A 23,694-nucleotide genomic window follows, 5' to 3' on the forward strand; every position below is an offset into this window, starting at 1 on the left:
TACTTTAAGTGTACTCATTTTTATATCTATACGGCTAATATTTTGCTACTAACGTGTTAAAAATAAAGATAACAATAGGTAAAAATCTTCGGGTAAATGGTATGATGAGCAAGTGTTTCTATTGTACCGAATCTGTAATAGATCTGACGAAATCATTGCCCATATTATGAACAAACGTCTTTGACCTGCCCAACACCAATATAAGATGTGGTGACACGATGAGGTAGCGAAAGTGCTGCACTGGAAACTGAGTGGGTTTAGAGAGAGGGAAGACATTGTACGAACACAAACCGCAGAGAGTGATTGAATCGGAGACCTAGAAAATCCTGTGGGATTTCCCCATTCAAACAGAAAGGTGTTTGAGCACCACAATTCGAACATAGTGATGGTAGACAAGGTGAACTACATGTGCTATATAATTTATGGTGCTTGGCTCTCTGATCCACGAATAGTCAAGACGAACCGCGAAAATATGGACATATGCAACTCTCTTAAATATGAGATAGCTCGACGGTGAAAAATGAAAAAGGTGAAGATAGTACAAATATTTGTTGGGTCATTGGTGACAGAATCAAAAGGCATCGAAGGGTAAAATACAAATGAAATAGGAATAGAGTACCCAGAAGTGTTGTAACCAAACATTTACCTCCTTTACATGGTCAGAATCATCAGGTAACTATTAGTTGTAAAGGGAAAACATGGTATACTGTAGGCTGCAGGTAGCAAGCCCGCTACGTATTTCAAGACTACATGAGCTCCAACACAACTTGAATTAACATAATAATAATAATAATGATAATAATAATAATAATAATAATAATAATAATAATAATAATAATAATAATAATAATAATAATAATAATAAGCAGTACACACGCACACACACATATATATATATAGATACATACATAATATACGAAAGTATGCATTTTTCATATAGATGTTGTCATACAAACACTAAAAGCGCATACTCGTGAACAGCTAATGAAATTATAATTTAAGGAATTTCATAATTTTCTTTGAATTTCAGAACAGAATTTTGAATATATAGCATTCCTGCATGTAAAGAAAAAAATATTGATATGGCATATATTCTCATTCTTAATCATTCATTCTAATTTCTTAGTTGTAACTTGAAATATAAACACAGCAACAGCAACAACGATACTACTACTACTACTACTACTACTACTACTACTACTACTACTACTACTACTACTACTACCACTACCACTACTACTACTACTACTACTAGTACTGCTGCTGCTGTTGCTGCTATTGCTGCTGCTGCTGATAATGATGATGAGGAGGATGATGAGGATGATGAGGATGATGATAATCACAATAATAAAAATTATTCTAAATGTTACCACAAGGTAAACAATTTGGGGGATGGGGTTAAGTCGATTATATCTACCCAGTGTACAACTGGTACTTATTGTATCGACCCGACAGATGAAATAGAGAATAGGAAGCTGGACATAGTCTTGATTGAGAAACAAAACAAACTATGCTGGATCAGCTGACAGCAAGGTATGCGATAAGGAAGAAAGAAAAGTCGAGAGATATGACAGGTTAGCTTGGGAAGTTAAGCAGTTGTGGTCGATGAAAAAGGTAGCAGTAGTACCAATAATTGTCGGAGCCCAGGGAACAGTGAGCAAAAACCTCGAGAAGTACGTGGAGCAAATAGGGGCTGCAATAAAGGCGGAGCACTTGTAGAAAACAGCACTGCTTGGAACTGCGCGAATACTCCGGAAGATGCTCGAAAAATAAGAGGTGTTACCTTAGTTCACTGATAGTGAACAGCTGACACCGTATTACATCTTCAGCGTTAGAAGCTGTGCAAAGGCAATAATAATAATAATAATAATAATAATAATCATAATAATAATAATAATGATAATAATAATAACAAAAACAAGAGTAACAATAATAAAAAGATAAAAATGTAGTTTGAAGAAAAATTTTAAAAAGATTTAGAAGAAGAAGAAGAAGAAGAACAAGAAGAAGAAGAAGAAGAAGAAGAAGAAGAAGAAGAAGAAGAAGAAGAAGAAGAAGAAGAAGAAGAAGAAGAAGAAGAAGAAGAAGAAGGAGGAGGAGGAGGAGGAGGAGGAGGAGGAGGAGAAGAAGAAGAAGACAGTACATGATTTAGACACCATATCAGGAATCCTGAAATGTGGAATCCTTTACGATATCGGTCTAGTCTAAATTACTAGAAGTATCAGTGGAATGTAACTTGAACTCTTTCTTACTTCCATTTAAAAATGATTGCAATATGAGAAGTGGAAAAAAAAGCAATAAAAAAAATGGACGAGCTCGGCTAGAATGTCTTTGGTGATAGATTTGTTCATACAGGACTAACGTCAGATTAAGCAGTATCAACAGAACACAACAACGTCAAAGTATGAGAGAGAAAATTATCAAGATAAAAGCAGGAGGACATATTCTAAGTTTCAACAGACACAATTACCGTAAAAAGTATTAATCATACTTTTTCTCAAAGGAATATTGTCCCTGGCAAATTAAATAGTCTATAGATATTCGTGCGACAAGTTTATGGTCAGGCAGAAAGCATTAAATATGTTCTAATCATGCCTAGGTATTTTAGTTCATTTGTATGATTATTGTCTCTTCCTCGTTCACTGTCTATATTTCACAGTTCGTATTAGAGTGCATTTTTCTAGTGAGGAAACAAATATTACTTTTCCGCTAATATTATACTCTGTAGGCATTCCACTTACTAAATGTGGCTCGATATTAATCTACTACGAAACAACTAAATTATTGAAATGCATTACACAGTTTGACTCCGCATTCACCAATTGTTACATTTTGTTCTTTATAATAATTTTTATGTACTTTTCTTGCAAATTGAACAAAAAACGAAAGAATTACTTGTTACTTGCTATTTTGGTGGGGTGAATGTAGTATGATTTCCAACACTCGACCAATTACCAAAATTTATTATCCTTCTAATGTACTTTTTACAATACCCGTTTTGAAATAATGGACTTCACTTTGATAGATGCAGTTAGATCAAATGGTTTAAAATGTAGTTATCCCTAGCTTGAATTGCCATCACTAGCAATCCAATCATAAACATCAAAAGAATAAAATCAATAACAACTTCAGGAAATTATGTTACAAAATTTTTGAGAATAGTGTAGTTGTTGAAAAGAAAAAGAAATATAACACATTATGTTCATTTGCACACTAAGTATGTAACATTAAGCCCTGTCGCAAATCAAATTATCTGTTAATCTATTCTGATAACTGTACTTCAACGAAATCGAAGAGAGTAGCAGAACAGAAATTATGCTACTGACAAGGAAATACTGATATGCAATTTCGCGCTTCATTTAAAAGAAATCTAACCTTGAAAGGTAAATGAATCTAATATGACCTCACTTCCTGTGACTAAAATATAGTGGTTTTCAGGAAAATTACGAGTTTAGTGAGTCACTATTAAAGATTTGGGTTATGACCGAAACTAAATAAATCGGAAGAAATCGTTTGTTTTACAAACTTTTTTTGCAGTCACCAGAGGAGTAAGAGAATAGATTTTATTAGGAATTAACCGACCCTTGTTGCACTATTCTAATTTCACTTTCATAAAATTATATGAAATTAATAAAGAATGAATTGTGTGCATGTCACTTCAATGCAGCATATCCTGCTCTCGATTTTTAGCTCTACATCACATGTTATCGAGTAAACTTAAATATAGTCTTTAAAGTCATGTCATTGACGTCATATATTTAGAGATGCATAGTATATTTAACATTATCGTAATTAATAAACGTTTCATAAAACGTTAACTCTGAAGCGTAACCGGTAAAAGAAAATATCTGTCAATGATTAATGCATTTTACTATTACCGAACATAGCTGCAGTCACGTTTTAGACGTAATAGGACCTCATCAAAGCAGAATATCTTCAACCATACATTCCATAATAGTAGTGAAACAATCACAAAGTAAATGTATTATTTATGATGTCTATGATATCTAAGTGTCATATATAATAAATGTAAAGCGCTGATCTCTTTATGAAGCTAGATCGTGATCTGAAGGAAATTTAGTTACAATTATTAATAGAGTGATCGACAGTGTAAATATTCTCTTGCTGTTTCGATTAGTCTCAATATAACGTGTGTGTGTGTGTACTTATGCTCGTGGTCTTTTGCTGAAACAGATTCACCATTTCTCCAGTGTTTCCCTCTAAAATAATATGGGTATATTATTGTTAGTGGCCTGGAACTGATTAAGGATTAAGAATTCCAACATCTTATCGTGTCGCTGTAGTGATACTTTACTCATGTCACCAACATACCCTTGCATCGTTGTATATAGACCAGTAGACTGGCTTTCAACATTTTGTAGGACTTGTCTCAAAGACTTCTCAATTCCTAGAACGTTGATTCAATCTACATAGACCGTTCACAATGTCTGTTCCATCTCATTATGTTTTTTATCTTCCTATTATATGAGTCGAGGATTGTCATAGCGACTCGAGGGTTTAAGGCAGTTTTGCTGTTATCTCTATTGTTATTACCAAAGCTATTGCAAGAAAAGCAACAAACACTATTACTACTACTACTACTACTACTACTACTACTACTACTACTACTACTACTACTACTACTACTACTACTTTATAACTATATTTTTAGTATTACTAGTACAATTCGCAATATATGCTTTATTATTATTAATTTGAGGAAGCGAGTTAGCAGAATCGTTAGCATACCGGACAAAATGCTTAGCGGCATTTGGTCCATCTTTACGTTTTGAGTTCAAATTCCGCCGAGGTCGACTTTGCTTTTAATCCTTTCGGAAACGATTAAACAAGTACCAGTAACGCATTGGAGGTCGATGTAATCGACTTACCCCTCCCCTGAATTTTAGGATTTGTGCCTATATCAGAAAGGATTATTATTATTAATCAAATTTCGCCGAGGTCTACTTTGCCGTTCATAATTTTTGGCTCGATAAAATAAGTACCAGTCGAATATTAAGTACCAGTTGAGTACTGTAATCGACTAGCCCCTCTTCTAAAATTTCAGCCCTTGTGAATTTAGCAGAAAGGATTATTATTATTATTATTATTATTATTATTATTATTATTAATATTATTATTATCAAAATCATTGACATCTTCATCGTTATCATTTTCATTGCGAATGTTACTATTATCATCATTTTTGTCAGCTCTCCCATAACCACCGTCTCATGGCTGGAGACAATTTTGAATTAAAGTTGTGGCTCTGGTTAGGGCCAGGATTGCTGTATTTCTTATATATTTTACAAGAGAGGGGTATATTGCTTTCTTCCTGGTGGCGTTTGTTGTTGCTGTTTTTATTATTGTCATTACTGATGCGACTCGATATTTCTTATGCTTTTTTTTGTTTGTTTTCTGATGACATTTTTATTGCTGAGTGATTACAATACCCTGCGAAAGCAGGGTATTGTAACAACTCGTCTTTGTCTGTCTGTGTGTTTGCAAAATTACTGGAAAACGGCTGAACGGATTTTCACCAAATGTGGTACAAATACTCATTGGGTGAGTGGCTCTAAATGATGAACATTTGCTTTATCTTCAAACACACATAAATACACACATTGATATGCAACTATGTGTGTGTGTGTGTGTGTGTGTGTGCAGTGAGGGTTTCATTTATTTACGAATTGATTTCTTAATTTCACCGGAGTATAAAAATCTATAATGGTGATACTTAAAAAGGATTAAAAAAAAGCTTAATTCAGTTCAATCAAGAAGCACAAGTAAGCAATGCATTGTAAGCCACTCTATAATTTGTGAAAAAATTTGTCTGCGCGCAGGGTATGCATCACCCGGCCGATGCATTTTTTTTTCATTACTGTTGTAATTTTGGTGGTGATCGTTGCGGTAGTGTTTGTGCATATTGTCGTTATTGCTGTTATTATTTCCTAGATTCAATGCGGTAAGTGGCAGAATCTTTAGAGCATTCCGCTCTTTAAGTTCAGAGTTGAGATCCCACCAATTTAATCTTTAAACTTTCATAAAGTGCCAATGAAATAGTAGAGTCTATTTAATCATCTAATCCTTCCCCATAAAACTGTTGGCTGATTGGTTGAATGACTAATCAAGCAATCAATTAGTTAATTATTTAATGAATTATGAAGTTGACTTATGATAATAATTAGAAACCATTATTTCTTAGTTTCCATCTTATATTATATATGCTATTTTTTGGAAAAAGAAAATTCAGTCAATTCATTTTAATGATCTCCTAAAATGTGGCATATATTAGTGGTATTTTTAACTGTGTCATATATACTAGTGTTGTTTGTTCGTTTATCAAGGCGAAAGATTCTGGTTGGGTTCATTCGGGCAAAATAATTTTGTCAATGTTGTCAAGCTGTTTTCCTTTCTCTCTGTTTAGCTATTTTCCAACTGCTGTTGCTGATGTCTGATCTATTTTAGCTTGTTCGTTTTTGCCCCGGTGTTTCTGCTGGATGACATCCCAGAGAATTGCATTATCAGATGGTGTAAGGGCATTTGTTTAGTACATGTATTAAAGTTTTTTTTTTCTTTTTTCGTATAAGCTGATTTCTGTGTAAATTCTTTTTTTAATGATGAACAATATTGTCTGTTTAAATTTTTCGCCTTAGCATTTGATGAGATTGTATTTATTATGGCCCAAGTGATGGAGATCGTATACAGCCTGAATGTGATAGATTCTTTTATGAAGCGTTCATGTCAAACGGTTATTCTGATTTTCAGGGAGTAGAACACTGTCAAAATGTCTTTGAAAACATTACTTTTCATTGTGACTTTCCTGTTCGATGACACTGTTACCTATCGGCTTTCCTCTCTCACCTCATTGATATATATACATTGATATATAAACAGTATGCATAAAATACTTCAGTTAGCTTCTGAATTTTAGAGGGCTATTATTTTATTTCAGCCTCCAATAATTTCTTCCATTGCTTTTCATTTGTTGACTTAATATTTTGCTGGAAAATTCAATTGAAGATTACTGAAATAAATTGCATAAAACTTGAAGCTATTTGATAAAAACATGACGACTGAAAATAAACAACTGCAGCGATACGCCACATCAATCAGCAGGGGGCTGTATAAACCTATTAATTCAATTACTCGTACATTGAAGCATTAAATGAGAGATCAAATTCTTAATGTTTAAGAATCGAAATGGAACAAAACGCAGCTCAGTATTCAAAAGCAAAAATAAAATCGATAATCTAATCACTAGTCATTTGAATAGCAAAATTCTTGAGAGAATTTGCGTCATCCTAGATGCTTTTTCTAAAATCATGTCACTATCCATGTTGAGTATTGAATGAAATTACTCAGATCGTTAGAATGAAATGCCTAAGGTTTATTTCACTTCCATTACTTGAGACTCGTTCGATGATTCAAGCATGTTAATCAGTTCCTCAGAAAGTCACATAATAACTGCATGACATTTCAGATGAAGAATAGTTACTTCGTATCGAGTGACGTTAAAACAGATTCTATGCTGGGTTAGGGTTAGCGTTAAATATACCAATCTAAATTCTTTAAAACTCTTATTCTGAGTCTTAAAAATGAAAGAATTCGGAAAAGACTGACGTTAATATTGGTTTCAAATTTTGGCACGGGTCCAGTAAATTCGGGGGAGGGGATAAGTTGATTATAACAGCCCCAGTACTCAACTAGTACTTCTTTTACCGACCTCGAAAGAATGAAAAGCAAAGTCGACCTAGCCGAATTTGAATTCAGAACATAAAGATTGGCGAAATCACCATCAGCATTTTACCCGGTGTGCTAAAGATTTTGCAGATCTCCGCCTTACCCTTGTGTTAATATAATAGACAAGACCACATCCCACAACAGCGATGCCTTTCAACATGGCTCGGTCGAGGAAGATTACAAACTCATTAAAATACAAATAATAAATAGCGTAAAAATAAAGTTCGCGTCACTCCACTGGCATAGCTATCTGTAGTTTGGCAAGTCAAATACTACCATCCCATTTCGATATTAAGTATGACAGATAAAAAGGAAACTGATTTAATGCAATACAATGTATCATAAAATCGAGGGAATATCTTACAGAATTATAAAGAAGATTTTAAAAAATATAATAAAATTAACAAAACGGTTCATAGATTTCTTTATAATGTTTACTGAAAAAGGAATAAGTAAATATTTGACTATTTAAGTGAGTGGTCTACTAGTATTAGCCATTTTGGGGGAATGGTACACACTACTTAAGTGTTTAAAATTACATAAAGTTAGTTTGGTAACCTGGGTATGAATAAGTAGTAGCTGAAAGGAACCACTTCAATTATTTTATATCTCCACTTTATATTAATAATCCTATACAGATTATCCTGAAGTGTTCCTAACAGAATAATCTCACATTATATTGTTCCGGTGTAACACAGTTTAAAAAAAAAGAAAAAAACATTGATGTCTTTCTCACCTCCGAATCTAGCCTTTATTCTACTACTAGCCTTTATTCTACTACTAAATATCATAAAATATTCCATATTCATATATTGCACACAACAGGCGAAGTGCATATGTGATGTATTACAGCATTTACTAAGAAAGAGAAAACGTGATGAAAATAAGATTTTACTTCAAAAATGTTTGATTTTAACAAATGACCAGCACCATTTCTATAACAGAGAAACTCTAGTGATTGTAAAACTTCAAAATCCCCTTAATTTTGACAGAGAATTGTATGATATAACTTACTTTTGTGAAAATCTTAATTTTTACATGTTTGTGTCTATGTGAAATTGTGTGCTTGGGTATTTCAGCTCTAAAATATTTTAAGCAGTAAAAAAAGAAAACAATTACTGTGACAACAAAAATAAATCGCGAGAGGAGTTATACTTAGATTAGTTTTCTTTTGTTTGACATTTCATCATGATTTTTTCTGAGTAATTTCCCTTTTCTGTATTTGTGGTTGTTCATTTATTTGTTGTTAATTTTCTTCCACAGGAAAAGGTTACCGAAAAGAAGAAATAATCCTAACTTTCCATTTACAGAAGAAAATGTCTCTTTATATGAAAAAGAAAAGTAAGTCTTGTCAATATTGTCATTCTTTAGAAAAGGAATTGCATACATCTTCATGAATTTATTCATTTATCTATAGAGAAAAGTCATGCAGAATTATATATGCCTCGCATTATAGATATACATTTTATGTCTGTTACATGAACATCAACATATTTATATATTTGTGTTATCGGTACGTATAAAATATCCTAATATACTTTAGAATACTTGTGCTTTTAATATTTATGTTTCTAGGAGTTGAATTCTTATATATCCCTACTCAATTTACTAAAATTCCCATACGTTGGTATCATATTTTTTAGTCTGTGTAATCATTCCATTGTTTTAGAGACAAGTTGAAAATATGAAGAAAAGTTGAATGCCAGAATACATGATATTTCAGAATTACATATTTATTTTAGTGTGTTTAAAGATGAAATATTTGACATCTTTGAAACAATTTATAATGTGAAACTTGTTCAGATACCCAGTAAAAGAGCTCCTAAACAAGCAAACATGTAAAATACGCTGCGTACATATAAATTTATAATTACTTTGTTAATAGTACAGAAAATATTGAATACATCTGATAGCATAAATACAAAATTCGAATATGCATAGTATTTTATATATAACTTTTTTTCCATTAGAATTAAAAAAATGTGCGAGTTGTTTGCAAGACATGTTTTGTAACAAGAAAATACGATATTGTTATCAAACTTATTCTGTGATCTTTTATATGTGCTGTGAATCCCTACTGCTGCAAAATAAGCAATCCCCGCATACACTATAATTACAATTCAAGCATACTTCCTTGCAATAATTATTAGGCAAAAATACAATGCGTTCTTTGACGTCTGGCCCTGTAAAACGATGAAAGACAACTTCCATGACCATTGCTGTGTGTAAAAGACTGCTTGTGAGAAGGGGGAACTAAATTACGTTTTATATTTTTCTGAATATGAAGGTGCTCAGCAATACAGTGAGTTCTCCCCAAGTAGAAACTTTGGACTGAATGCTAAGGTAGAGTGGAATCTACTAATGGCGTTCAAGAGCTGGTGATGTTGTTATACACAAACATATTATTTACTGCATTCTACAGATTTTCCACAGTTTAATTCTACCGAAGTTTATTAAGAATATACAAATCTGACCAAGACTAATGTAGAAGAAATTTACTCCATGTTATAATGTTGGGGTCGAACACAGAACGACGTGTTTACACCACACGACCATGCTTTTACAATATGTAGAAATATTTTTTTTATATTTGTTTCACCTCCACTTTTTTCTGCTATTACAAAACAATATTCTAAGCTCTATAATTTTCATTTCAAGTATTTTGTCTCTAGGGTACGATAAGAAAAATGTATTTGTTTGAAATAAGTTTCATCAGATAAATTCCATAAAAAAATAGATTATTAATATATTTGTTTCTTCGTTTCTTTCAGAGCACAATATTTTTCTCTCATTCTTTCTTGCTGCATTTTATAAATATACTGCTATCTTCAATTGCAGAGTACAAAAAAATTCTATATCGTATTACGACTAGTCATAATGTATTGGGGAGTAATAAGAAACTAATAACTTGCTTACTGTTCAACGTAAATGTTATCTGAATGCAATATGAATATCATGGAGAAAGAGTGTACGCTTCTACTTTTCATAACGTCCAGGGATTTTTTTTTATATTGAAGTAGCTCTGCTGAAATTCATGAAATTCCAGTGTTACAATAATTTCATATGATTAATCTCACTTTTCACCATCATTGATCAAAATGTGACACTTTTACTTGTGCAATACACCATATAGATCTTATGACACTGTTTAGTATATTTACCTTTCATTTTTATTTCGCTGAAAGATATCGATAAAGTGTTGAAAAATATGTACAAATGGAAAATACGTACATATGAAATATATGTGCAGATGTAAACGCGTATATATGAAAATAATGTACATATGTACACAAATATGTACATTACCACATTACAACATTACGTAGGTGATTCTTTATGATTATTTATTTTCTTTTATAAAATATATAACGGCGGATATCAGTTGCAACCTTTACTGCAATGTACATGTGAACACTCTTTTCAAATGTAAAAGCTTCGTGATCTCAGATTACACCGCAAACGCAGTGATATAAAGAAAAATGCACCTTGCACTAGTCTTCCATTATCAAAGTTTCACTATCACCTGCGAAACATTCATTACTTTATCTCTACTTTGAAAGCTTGGTTCAAAATTATTCATTTTCCTAAATAATTAATCCACGGAGTGGTTTACAATTTTTCCTGTCTTGTCACTAATCTTAAAATCTTTTAACATTTCTGTAGTAAATGAGATTAAGAAAACATTCTTCATTATTTAGTAGTGATTATGCTTTTCAAAAAGTAATATACACCGATATCCGACGCTTGTATGGAAGAAGAACCTAGTCATTAGAAACTAACCATAACAAATACGCTGACCATAATTTTTACTTCATGCAATACCAACCTTTAATGTGAATACAGTAGAAATTATCAGATTATTTTAAAATGGGTGAAAAGATCAACTCTCCTTGATGACTCTCTATAAAAGTTCCTTTTAAGATATGATTCTCCGTTCATTATAACGAAATGCGTCAGTAACTGTCAATTAATCTATCAGTTTCTTATGGGCAAAATTCATTATTTCCTTCAGTTTCATTACATCGTACAAAAACGAAAAAAAAAAGAAAACATCCTTGTTACTCTTTTATATTAATTTCGTTCTCCATCTACTTAAACATCATTAATACCACGAAGCAGCGCTTACATGACACCTCTACATCCTAGAAATAGCCACCAAATATTGTTCAAATCGCATTTAATTATATTATATAAAGAAAGTTAGATATGAGAAACGTTGCTCAAGAGACATTATTTAGGAAGAAATTATGAGAAATTCATGGTTCATCATACGTATGATTGATCAGGTCTCAACTCGGAATAAACAACAATAGCAATTCCCATCAGATATCTATTCATCCGATTAATGACTATCATATTATTTCCGTCATTTGTGCCCAATCAATGAAAATAAATATATTGAATATTATATTAGTAGAAAGCCATATATTTGCAGAAGAAATATAGTCGATATAATCGACTTATTACGTATTGTTTAGACTATAATTTGGAAACTATAGTTTCGATCTCACAGGTATGGACGGAAGCGAGATCTTGTGCGCTTTATTTCTTACAGCAAGAATGGCTAGAAAGTGTCTAACGCCGAATGCAAAGTACTGGATCTCATTATTTTTCCCGATGAAAGCACTGGTTCTCATTATTTTCCCGTTGAAAGATAGACATACAGATGGGTTATGCTCCCATATGCGCGTGTGCTATTTAATAAACACATTGTACATGTGTTATGAGCTAATTATGGTTCCATGCCATGATAAGCAACTCAGACAGCAATTTGTAACATGTCTGGTGATTTCACATAATCCTAGGCTTTACCTACATGGCATAACAAGCTAAAACAACACGAGAGGATAAGAGAAAACACGAGAAAAGGCAAGAAGCCAGTAGATGTTTACAGGTAGACGGTTGAAAATACCGGAAAACGAAAAAGAAAACAGAAATAAAGGAAAGAGGGAAAGAGATAGAGCTTTGTCTCTTTTGAGACAAAACCTAGAGGCTAGAGGCGTAGAGTCTGAGCACAGATTCTGCCGAGGTCGACTTTGTCTTTCATCCTTTCGGGGTCGATAAATTAAGTACCGGTTGCGTATTGGAGTCGATCTAATCGACTGGCCCCCGCCCCAAAGATTTCTGGCCTTGTGCCTAGAATAGAAAGAATTTGTTCCGAGTTCAAATACCACAATGCCGGCTTTGACTTCCATCCTCTCCACGTAGAGTTGGGCAACTGGGGCTGATGTAATCGACCCCCACCACAAAATTGTTCACCTTGTATTAGAATAAGAAAAGATCATTATTTATCTTTTAAGGTGTCAAGCTGGCAGAAATGTTAACATGCCGGACAAGATGCTTAACGGTGTTTTATCCGTTTTTACGTTGAGTTCAAATTCTACCAAGGCCGACTTTGCCTTTCATCGTCTCGGGGGTCGATAAAATATGTGCCAGTGAATTACCTTTGGTCGATGTATTCAACTTTCCCCTCCCCCAAATTCCAGGCCTTATGCCAATCATAGGAATGATTATTTATAGTTTTGCATGTACAAAGGAAATGGTTCTCATGTTAAACCCATTATTTTTATAATAAGCCTGAACACAAACGGATGCCATCCGTCAAGCCTCCCGCCAAAGTTCTAAAGAGTACATATTTAACCTCTTAAGATAATCAATCACCCTCATTTAAATATAATAATGCACATCATTTAAAGCTATATTTCTATTTGGTATTTGAAATCTATCAACACTTTCAGTCAAATGTTTTTTGAGTGTTATAAAAGACAATGACCGAAAGAATGGTGCGGAAATAACACAATATCATTACTAACGGGTAAACATAAAGTGAGCAGAGTCATTTGCGCGCGTGGGTGTGTATGTTTGCCTCCGTTTATGTGATCATGCGTGTGTGGCGGGGTGCATACTTAGATATGTTTTTGTTTTTGTTTTGTTTTTTTATACTTGTGTATGCTCAAGGCTATATTTTAACATGAACCACACTGTAATGTTTCAAACAATGCAATTTAATAGCATCAGGAAGTGACTGATATTTACTTATTTCTATATTTTCAATCTGTAAGTGTTATGATTCTTTTACTCTTTTATTTGCTTCAGTCATTAGACTGCGGCCATGACGGAGCACCGCCTTGAACAATTTTCAGTCGAATGAATCGACCCCAGTATTTTTTATTTATTCGTTTGTTCATTTATTTTTTTAATTATTTAATTTTAAAACCTGGCACTTATTCTATCGGAATCTTTTTCGGAAACGTTAATTTACGGGGACGTAAATACACCAATAGCAGTTGTCAAACGGTGGTAGGAGACAAACACACAGACACACAGACAAACAAATACACACACACACACACACACACACACACACACACACACACACAAATATATATATATATATATATATATATATATATATATATATATATATATATATATATATATATATATATATAAGTTTGTATTTGTATTTATATAAGTTTGCATTCGTGTCACTATACTGAGTAGAGTGGTCTCATTAACCTATGTTTTGTTTTATTTCTGCAATGTTAAGCGGAATGAGAAATGAAATACGAGGAATAAAAAATTAGGAATAAAGAAATACTCCTCATGCAGAAACCTAGCTTAAAACAGGTTCCATGCCAGTCAAGGAGAAATTAACTCAGCTGCGTAAATAGCTTTAGCACAATTCGTAGAATACCATGTTTAAAAATCAAATACTGATCAAGTTAATAATATCATTCGTAATGTTAGTAAAACATCTGTTGAGTCTAATAATTGGTTTTGATTTCTTTTTTATATCTGCCAAAGTAGTTTCACTTGTACTGTTAACGCTCTTTAGAAGCACATTAATATTTGAACCGCCCTTTTCGACATTTTCTAAATCTAAAGCTTTATTTCTGTTGAATAAATCTTCATCATTGTTCATTTACTAGAATTTAGCTTCTAGAATAAATTTATTTCTATAATGCCTGAAGAATTTAGAGAAAGAGATTATATTCAATAATGATAATGGCATTTCCAAACATTTGGAATGATGTTATGTGTTTCTGTTTTAATGTAATTTTAGTGTTTCAAATGTAGACTGTTGTTCTCTTAAAGTGGCCAGACTTACTACCTTCAATATTTCACTGTTGTGCGTTCTTAAAAGCTTTCCCGTAAGTTCAGAATGGTTATTTTTCTGAAATCTCATTCAGTTTTATTGTTGTGACCAGTAATAATATTGCTATGATTAACATTGTTAATCATAGCAATATTATTAATCATAGCAATATTGCAATTCATGAAACTAGTAATTTTCAACTATTGATTGTTTCATTATCATTATTTATTACCGACGAACTGAGGAATATACATAAAAGCTGTATATATTGAATGATTTCAATTTGAATAATTGCGTCAATTTAGTTTCATATTATTATAAATTACCTAACATTTCCGATGTTTTGAAAGTTTTTCCATGGACATAATTTTGAGCAATCTGTAATCGCTATTTCTCTCGCAATCACGATCTAACTTGTTTATTCTAATAGCCATTACGTTCCCAAATGCTAATAAGGACTTTTTAATATGATAATAATTATTCATTTTAAGGAGAATATAAATGTAAACTTTAAAACACGTACTACATATGTCAGAAGTTACAAGATGACTAGTCTGCAAACAACTTTTCAGACATTTACTATCTGGAATAATTTTATTAACCTTAAACATATAATAAACCGGGAGATTTTCGTCAACCTTGAACATCCTTGTGATCCGTGAACACATATACGCCTAATTTCGATTAAATATACTTTAAGCCTTAGAAATATTTTTACCTAAAATATGTCAATTAGTGAGAGCAGAACAAGTTTCAGCCTTAAAGAAATAAAACAGAAGTGATATAAATGAAACAGAGACTTCCCAGAAAAATATCAGACTATCATAGCTCGTGTAAAATATAGTTGATATAAAGGAAATTTTTAACTCAAAGCATTTGATAATTAAAAAGTAAAATATATTAATGTAAGCCAAAACTTATACGCACTCTTGTTACTGCAATTTATTCAACCAAATGCAAGGGTTGAATAATTAAATCATTTTTCGACATGGTTTTGTTGCTTTTCAATGCTCTTCATCCAGCAGTCCACAAGCTTGCTTATTTCTTCGGAGAAGAAGGTTTTCGGCTAGTCACGCATGTATTTATGCGCCGCGTCCTGCACTTCCTCGTCCGAGACAAATCGACGAACTCGTAAAGGATGTTTCAGCGTTCCAAAGAGGTGATTGTCGGAGGGACGAGATCTGGGTGTATGCACGGTTTTCGAACAACTCGAAACACAATTTTTCGATGTTTTCAACGGTGTGGGCAGCTGTATGCTGGTATGCATTGTCATGCTGCACTAACATCTGATTTAACAGTAGACCTTGGCGTTTGATGCGAATTACTGGTTTTAGTTTGTTCGTCAACATTTCACTATAGTTTACACTGGTGACTCTACGCTCCTCTTTCAGGTAATGTCTCAATATAGGCCCCTCTGCCCCCACCCCTAAATGGCTAGCGTCACCTTTTCTGTAGCAGATTGAGTCGTATTTCTATTTCGCTGGCGATTCTAGATGCTCTCACTCCATATTTTGTCTTTTGGATCTTATTTCAAAGTAATAGACCAATGTCTCATCACCTATGATCATTGTTTCCAAAAATACTTTGCAGTCGTCTTCACTGCAGACCTTCACATGATTGTGCTTACGCGCATCGGTAAGTTCTCTAGGTACCAATCTCGCAAAGACTTTACGGAAGCGAAACTTGTGAATGATATCCTATGCAGATCCATGACTAATTTGCAGAGAATGTACCACCTCATCAATTATCCCACGTCTGTTCGCCAGAACCATCTTTCAAGCTGCCATTTATACCTATCTTCACGTCAGTTTGGAGGTTTATGGGCATCCTACTCTCTCTGCTTGTTTCACGTTTGTCCTGCAATTGAAAAAAAAGAAAATTCCTTATTCACTCATATACACCTGTACGCAGTAGAGCGCTGGACACGACACACCTTACAACAAAAGAAATCTGATCACTGACTTTTTCCTTGGTTGATTTCACCTTGACTTCACCTTTCACAGCCGAAAAATGAAAATGTGTTAGTAAAATTAAAGCATGAAAAGAAAGCAGCATTTATATGTACATGACGAACAAAAGAGAAACAAATATTTCAAGTATATTAATTATTGATTTCAAATTTTGGCAGAAAACGAGCAACTTCAAGCAGGGGGCAACTCAATTACATTGACCGCAGTGATCAACTAGTACTTATTTTATCGATCCGGAAAGAATGACAGGCAAAATTGACCTCAGCAGAATTTAGACTCGGAACGTAAATACGGACGAAATGCCGCTAAGCATTTCGCTTGGCGTGTTAACGATTCTGCCAGCTCACCACCTTAACAAACATATTAATATTGAGAAACATATACCATGAAGATTGAACTAATTCAAGAGAAAAAACATGGTGAACATTTACAGAACTACAACAAAGAAAATGTGTAAACAAGTGTTTCTGTGAGGAAGATCTAATACTAGAAAATTCTAAAGCTACAAATTTTAAATATCAATATCTGAAGGTGAAAAGAGTTAAAGAAAGAAATCCATAGAAATCACTTCCATAGTAAAGTGATAAAATAACATCGGCAATACAAACGTAATCATAGCCATTTTAAACGCATTGGCAACAGAATCAGACAACATTACCAGTAAAGAAATCATCTAATATTAGAAGTAGCAATAGCAGTCGCAAAGAAAATTGGATACTTTGTGAAAACTTATCAAATATTAACCCAAGCAAACAGCGTGAAAAACCAACCTACGGAAACACTACAAAAGAAAAGAAAACTTTCGATCTTTAGGAGAAAATATATGAATAAAAAATAAGTGGAATAGAGATGTATACAACAGAAGTACCGCATAAAAAAGACCGTCTACGACCTGAGATCATTGCTGAGTAGAAAATGAAATTCAATAAGATTTCTTTGAACAACAACGGCAACAATAACAATAACTAAAAAGAATGAAAAAATAATTACAGCAAAACAAAAAGACAAACCAAAAAAACAGCAGCAACTACATTAACGGTAAAAATTAAACTTTTTCTTAAAAATATAAGAACAAGAGCACCTACTGTAAAAGAAGGAGGTTAACTGGTATAATCGATCTCAGTATTTAACTGATACTTTATTTTCGCGACCCTCAAATAATGAAATCTCAACTTTGCTTTACTCCCTTCGAGATCGTTTGGAGAAGTACCAATGAAGTATAGGTGTCGATGGAATAGACTATGACCTTGAAATAGTTGAACTTGTGCTTAAATCAGAAAGAAGATAACTACAAAACCAATAATAATTTTTTTTTTCAAATTTTGCCACCGGGCCAGCAATTTAGGGGAGTGGAGGTTACTTGATTACATCGACTCCAAATCTTGACTGGTGTTATATATTATTGACTCCAAAAGGCTGAAAGCAAAATTGAGCTTGTGATTTTTAACTCAGAATGTAAATTGTAGGAACGAATGCCGTTTTTCGATGCACTCTTAGCGATTCTGCCAATCATGAACGCAAAGAATTTTACTAATATTCAATAATGAAGAACTCCAACACTAACATTTTATGCAAATTAGAGGTGAGCATGGAGTGTTGATTAATTGCTGCTGCAGAACAATCAGAGTCAGAGAAGCGTATCGTACAATGAAATCCATATGTTTTACAGCAGGCAAACTGTAAACCATTCAACAATTGCAATGTGCTGAACATTTCGTTATAAGAAGATACGATCACTTCGAGCATTTACACGAGGAAGGTATGTGAACTGTTGATGCACCGAAACAACAAGCATCAAACTAAAGCGATTGTCATATGACTACGGAATTCTCTCAAACGCAGACTCAACAGAGTGGACTGGATGCATATTAGAGTGATCTCAGTATTAGAGAGGAAAGGGTGAGAATGTGGTGGAGAACAAAGAAGTGATAAATATTGAGTACAGGCAGTATATGTTTGATAAACTTATTCGATGACATCATTTAATCATATGAATCAACATAGTCGGGACAGCTATGTGATGTGAGAATAGATTATTCGTGTGAAGGTCAGGTATATGCAGTGGCATCCCTATATACTTTGAATGTAAAGCACGATGAAGAGGGGAAATCCACTGCCTTCGTCAGTCATACCAGCAGACTTCGACCGCACATCTCTAAGCTCTCTGGTTACAACATTCAATGCCTTAGCAATTAAAGGTTAATCTGAAAACAAGACATACAGAAACAGGAAGGATTCTGTAAAGTCTATATGAATGTAAATTGATAATTGGAGACTGAAATGTTGAGAATAAAATGTCGAATGTCATAACATTCTCTGATTTCATTTAATTCATCTCACTCGCAAAACTAGAGGCATTACATATGATTTCAGAAGCACCAACAAGAAGCAAATACAGCAAATAATCCATACATAAAAGGAAAACAACTTAACACGATGAAACAATAGAGAGCGTTATGAAAAAAGAAAAGACTACTGTAACGAGGATAACTTCAGAGTATTAGCATATTTACGCAAGTTTGGCTACAGAAACAATGATATGTAAGACGGCGAGCTGACAGAAACGTTAGCAGACCAGGCGAAATGCTTAGCGGTATTTCGTCCTTCTTTACGCTCTGAGTTCAAATTCCGCCGAGGTCGACTTTGCCTTTCCTACTTCGGGGTCGATAAATTAAGTACCAGTTACGCACTGGGGTCGATGTAATCGACTTAATCACATTGTCTGTTCTTGTTTGCCCCCTCAATGTTTAACCCCTTGCAGGCAATAAAGAAATAAGAAACAATATGTGATGAGAATTAATGACCACCATTTGTAAGCTGAAGGTCCCATTTCAAAACACGGTTACAAAAGTATTAATGAAGATCACAGTAATTTGTTAAATAAATGATAAGAGAAATTAAGAACTATATAAAACACCGACATACATGTACTTAAGACATAATGAAATATGCAATATACTGCAAATGCAAATGTTCACCACTCAATGTCTAAAATAATACAATCTATATACATACATACATACATATATATATATATATATATATATATATATATATATATATATATATATAGTAATAATAATAATATTATTATTATTATTAGGGATAAAAATTTACAGGTAAGTACTCAATTAAATTCAATTTATTAAAAATTAAAATTAAATTAAGTTTCACGGTATAAATATATAGTTTTAGGGAAAAGAACCAAGGTTGTTGAACTCATCGATGAAAATCCACTGTCGCTTGGTTCTTTCCCTATGCATACATATATGTGTAGATACATAAATACACACACACACACACACATATGTCAGTACTTCAGATCTTTTAGTGAAAGTCTCAAATGGGAGACAATTAGATTAGCAAACCAGAAATGAACAGTGTGAAATAAAAAGAAAAGCGAAACTGCTAATATACAAAGAAAACATTTATAGAAGAAAGCAATAAAGTTATCTTTCTAACAGAGGTAAACTGCCAGAAATTTGCTCTAAGTATTTACTAATCAAATCCGAGTACTTGACCATTACTTCATTTTGTCAGAGCCAGAATGAAGTAAACCAAGATGATTTAGAAAGGTATCTGAACTGAGAACCTAATGAACTAAAATAAATACCGCAAGATATTTTGTCTTACAGTATAACTATTCAGCCAAACCTCCACCAGAATATTTTGTGTTATCAAACTCGGAAAGCTTATACGGAGAGCCCACCTCAGTGAAAGCATGTTTTACATGCTTTTATATTGGCTTAAAATTTTGGCACAAGGTCATCAAGTTCGAGGGAGGGAGTAAGTCGATTATTTCGACTCCAGTGGTCAACTAGTATTTATATTATCAGCACCGAAAGGATGAAAAGCAGAGTCAACCTCAGCAGAAGTTGAACTCAGAATGTAAAGACGGACGGAATGCCGCTACGCATTTTGCCCGGCGTCCAAACGATTCTTATTTCTTTATTGCCCACAAGGGGCTAAACATAGAGGGGGCAAACAAGGACAAACAAAGAGATAAAGTCGATTACATCGACTCCAGTACGTAACTGGTACTTAATTTATCGATCTCGAAAGGATGATAGGCAAAGTCGACCTCGGTGGAATTTGAACTCAGAACGTAACGGCAGACGAAATACCGCTAAGCATTTCGCCCGGTGTACTAACGTTTCTGCCAGCTCGCCACCTTACTTACTTTTATATTAAGAGATGAAAGCCTATCGAAGTCGATTTTGTGTTTAAATCGTCAATGAAATAAGTGAAAGTGAATATTTGAAATAATTCCAGCTATTCTTCTACCAAAATGTTCGGTCACGTAAGAATATTACCAGCCTTCATTTTAACATTTACTTGGACGACCATCTGAAATATTTAGATGAAAGTCATGGGAATTCATGAATGTAGTATCTCTAATTACTTTAAAAGTTATACGTAGCAAATTAGTTTGCAGCAGTTATACACACACACACGCACACACATATATATATATATACACACACGCACACACATATATTTAGATGAAAGTCATGGAAATTCATGAATGTAGTACTTCTAATTACTTGAGAAGTTGTATGTAGCAAATTAATTTGCAACAGGTATATATATATATATATATATATATATGCATGCATATATATACATATATATGCATTTATGTTCATATATATATATATATATATATATATACATACATATATATATATATATATATGCATATATATAAATACACACACACACACACACACACACACCTACACACACACACACACACACACACACATATATATATATATATATATATATATATATATATATATATATATATATATATATATATATATATATATATTACAAATTAAAAGGGTAAAGGTTTATCAATTTATTAATTTATTAATAAATCAATAATTAATAACTTTTATCAAGCCCTTCGGTATGAAAGCACCATTATCGGTGGAGAACTTATTTAAAAGTTCCCATACATTTATAAACATAATTAAGGGATCAGCAAGCATTTGCTTCACCATATACCGAAGTTCAGAAATAGCAGCTAAAAAAGCTGAGACTCCAACAGATAGCATTACTTGTAACTCACAAAGGCAAAAACAAGAAGAAAAAACAATGAAAACTAACCATTCCGAAGTTAATCGCAGACGCGTTTCTGGATTATGAGTGATAAATACTCAATTTCCTTCATCAATACGATATTCCAGTAGTAAATTCGACCATGCTAGCAAACTGTGCATGCATGAACGAGTGAACATTCTACATCGACACAAATCTGAAAGCATAACCGAATCTACCTCGGCCAGCCAGTCCATTATTCTTCCTTCAAGAAATTACCATGTGCGTGACAAGCAATACCGCAGAGAATCTGCGTTTACTAACAGGGAGTGAATAATTATTACAAATTAAAAGGGTAAAGGTTTATCAATTTATTAATTTATTAATAAATCAACAATTAATAATTTTTACCAAGCCCTTCGGTATGAAAGCACCATTATCGGTGGAGAACTTATTTAAAAGTTCCCATACATTTATAAACATAATTAAGGGATCAGCAAACATTTGCTTCACCATATACCGAAGTTCAGAAATAGCAGCTAAAAAAGCTGAGACTCCAACAGATAGCATTACTTGTAACTCACATATACATATATATATATATATATATATATATATATATATATATATATATATCAATTCTCAAATCCAAGCTGGCCGCCAACACTTTTTTCTGCAAAATAGGGGTAGCTTATCCTGTTAAGGTTATATTATTAGTATTATCCTGCGTTTGAGAATTTAAAAATCACTTCTTTATCTTTCTAAGACATCTCAGCGTTTCTAAAAGCAAACTTCGTTTGTTTGTTTATGTTTAGCGTAATTTGAATTTAATATATATATATATATATATATATATATATATATATATATATATATATATATATATATATTCATTTATTCATTTCACTCGGTCCACATTGTGCCGTGTGGAACTTGAGACGACATCAAAATCATTCCATCTAATACTGGAATCGTCCTTGTTTCATTATTAACCCTCTACTTTTAAGATCTTTTGTTATCGTTGTCCGTCACGTTTCCGTTGGTTGGCCACGTTCTCTTTAAACCTTCTGGAAACCATTGCAAAGCGATCCTGGCGATTGAGTTAGGTTTATAGCGACAACACGATCCGGCCATTTCTATCTCCTTACTTCAATAGTTTCTCTTATTGGTTTCACGTTATCCTTGGTGTTTATTTGGCTAGTCGTGATCATATACGGCCAGTAGACTTCCAAAATCTTTCGTAAACATCTATTTTGAAATACCTCCAATTTTTTTTCGATACTTTTGGTTGTTTTCCAACTTTCAGATCCCTAGTGGAGAATGCAAAGTATGTTGTTTTTGTAAAATTTTATTTTGGTGCCCTTACTGAGAACTGATGATTTCCATATTGAGTTTAACATACCAAATAATTGTTTGGTTTTACTGATAGTTGTATTTATTTCATGAATGCTGTCTCCGTCCATTGTTATTTTGGAACCTAGATAGTTAAATTCGTCAACATTTGCGATTGGCTTCTCGTCCAAGGTCACATGGATAGCATTTGTTATATTTTTACAGAGTGTACGTTTTTTCTCGTTGATGTTGAGACCTGTGGTGTTGGCTATTTGTCTAAGTCTTTCAGATTTGTCTTATAACTATTGAGGCGTGTATAAAAACATATAAATGCCGTCCTCCTAACGCAAATTTTCTAGTTGAGTTGTGTTCCATTTATACGTCGCTTATATTCTTCTATCGTTCTTTGCATCAACCATTTCACTTAAAAAAAGACACACAGTTAGATACATTCATATATACGTAAAGGTATGCATATACATCCGTGTGTGTGCATATATATATATA

General features: G+C 33.2%; 1 protein-coding gene across 2 annotated transcripts in view; it reads left to right on the top strand.

Moving 5' to 3' along the window:
* LOC106869508 (uncharacterized) overlaps nucleotides 1–23,694 on the top strand; it is a 1,059,538-nt gene that overhangs the window by 993,132 nt on the left and 42,712 nt on the right. For both annotated transcript variants that reach the window (XM_089352454.1, XM_089352457.1), the window contains exon 12: nucleotides 9,004–9,081. In XM_089352454.1, coding sequence (XP_089208580.1) covers nucleotides 9,004–9,081 — 78 coding nt within the window. The remainder of the gene's footprint in view (nucleotides 1–9,003; nucleotides 9,082–23,694) is intronic.

This window comes from Octopus bimaculoides, chromosome 1 (genome assembly GCF_046866305.1).
Source record: "Octopus bimaculoides isolate indiv1 chromosome 1, ASM4686630v1, whole genome shotgun sequence".
In the NCBI taxonomy this organism is placed as follows: Eukaryota; Metazoa; Mollusca; class Cephalopoda; order Octopoda; family Octopodidae; genus Octopus; species Octopus bimaculoides.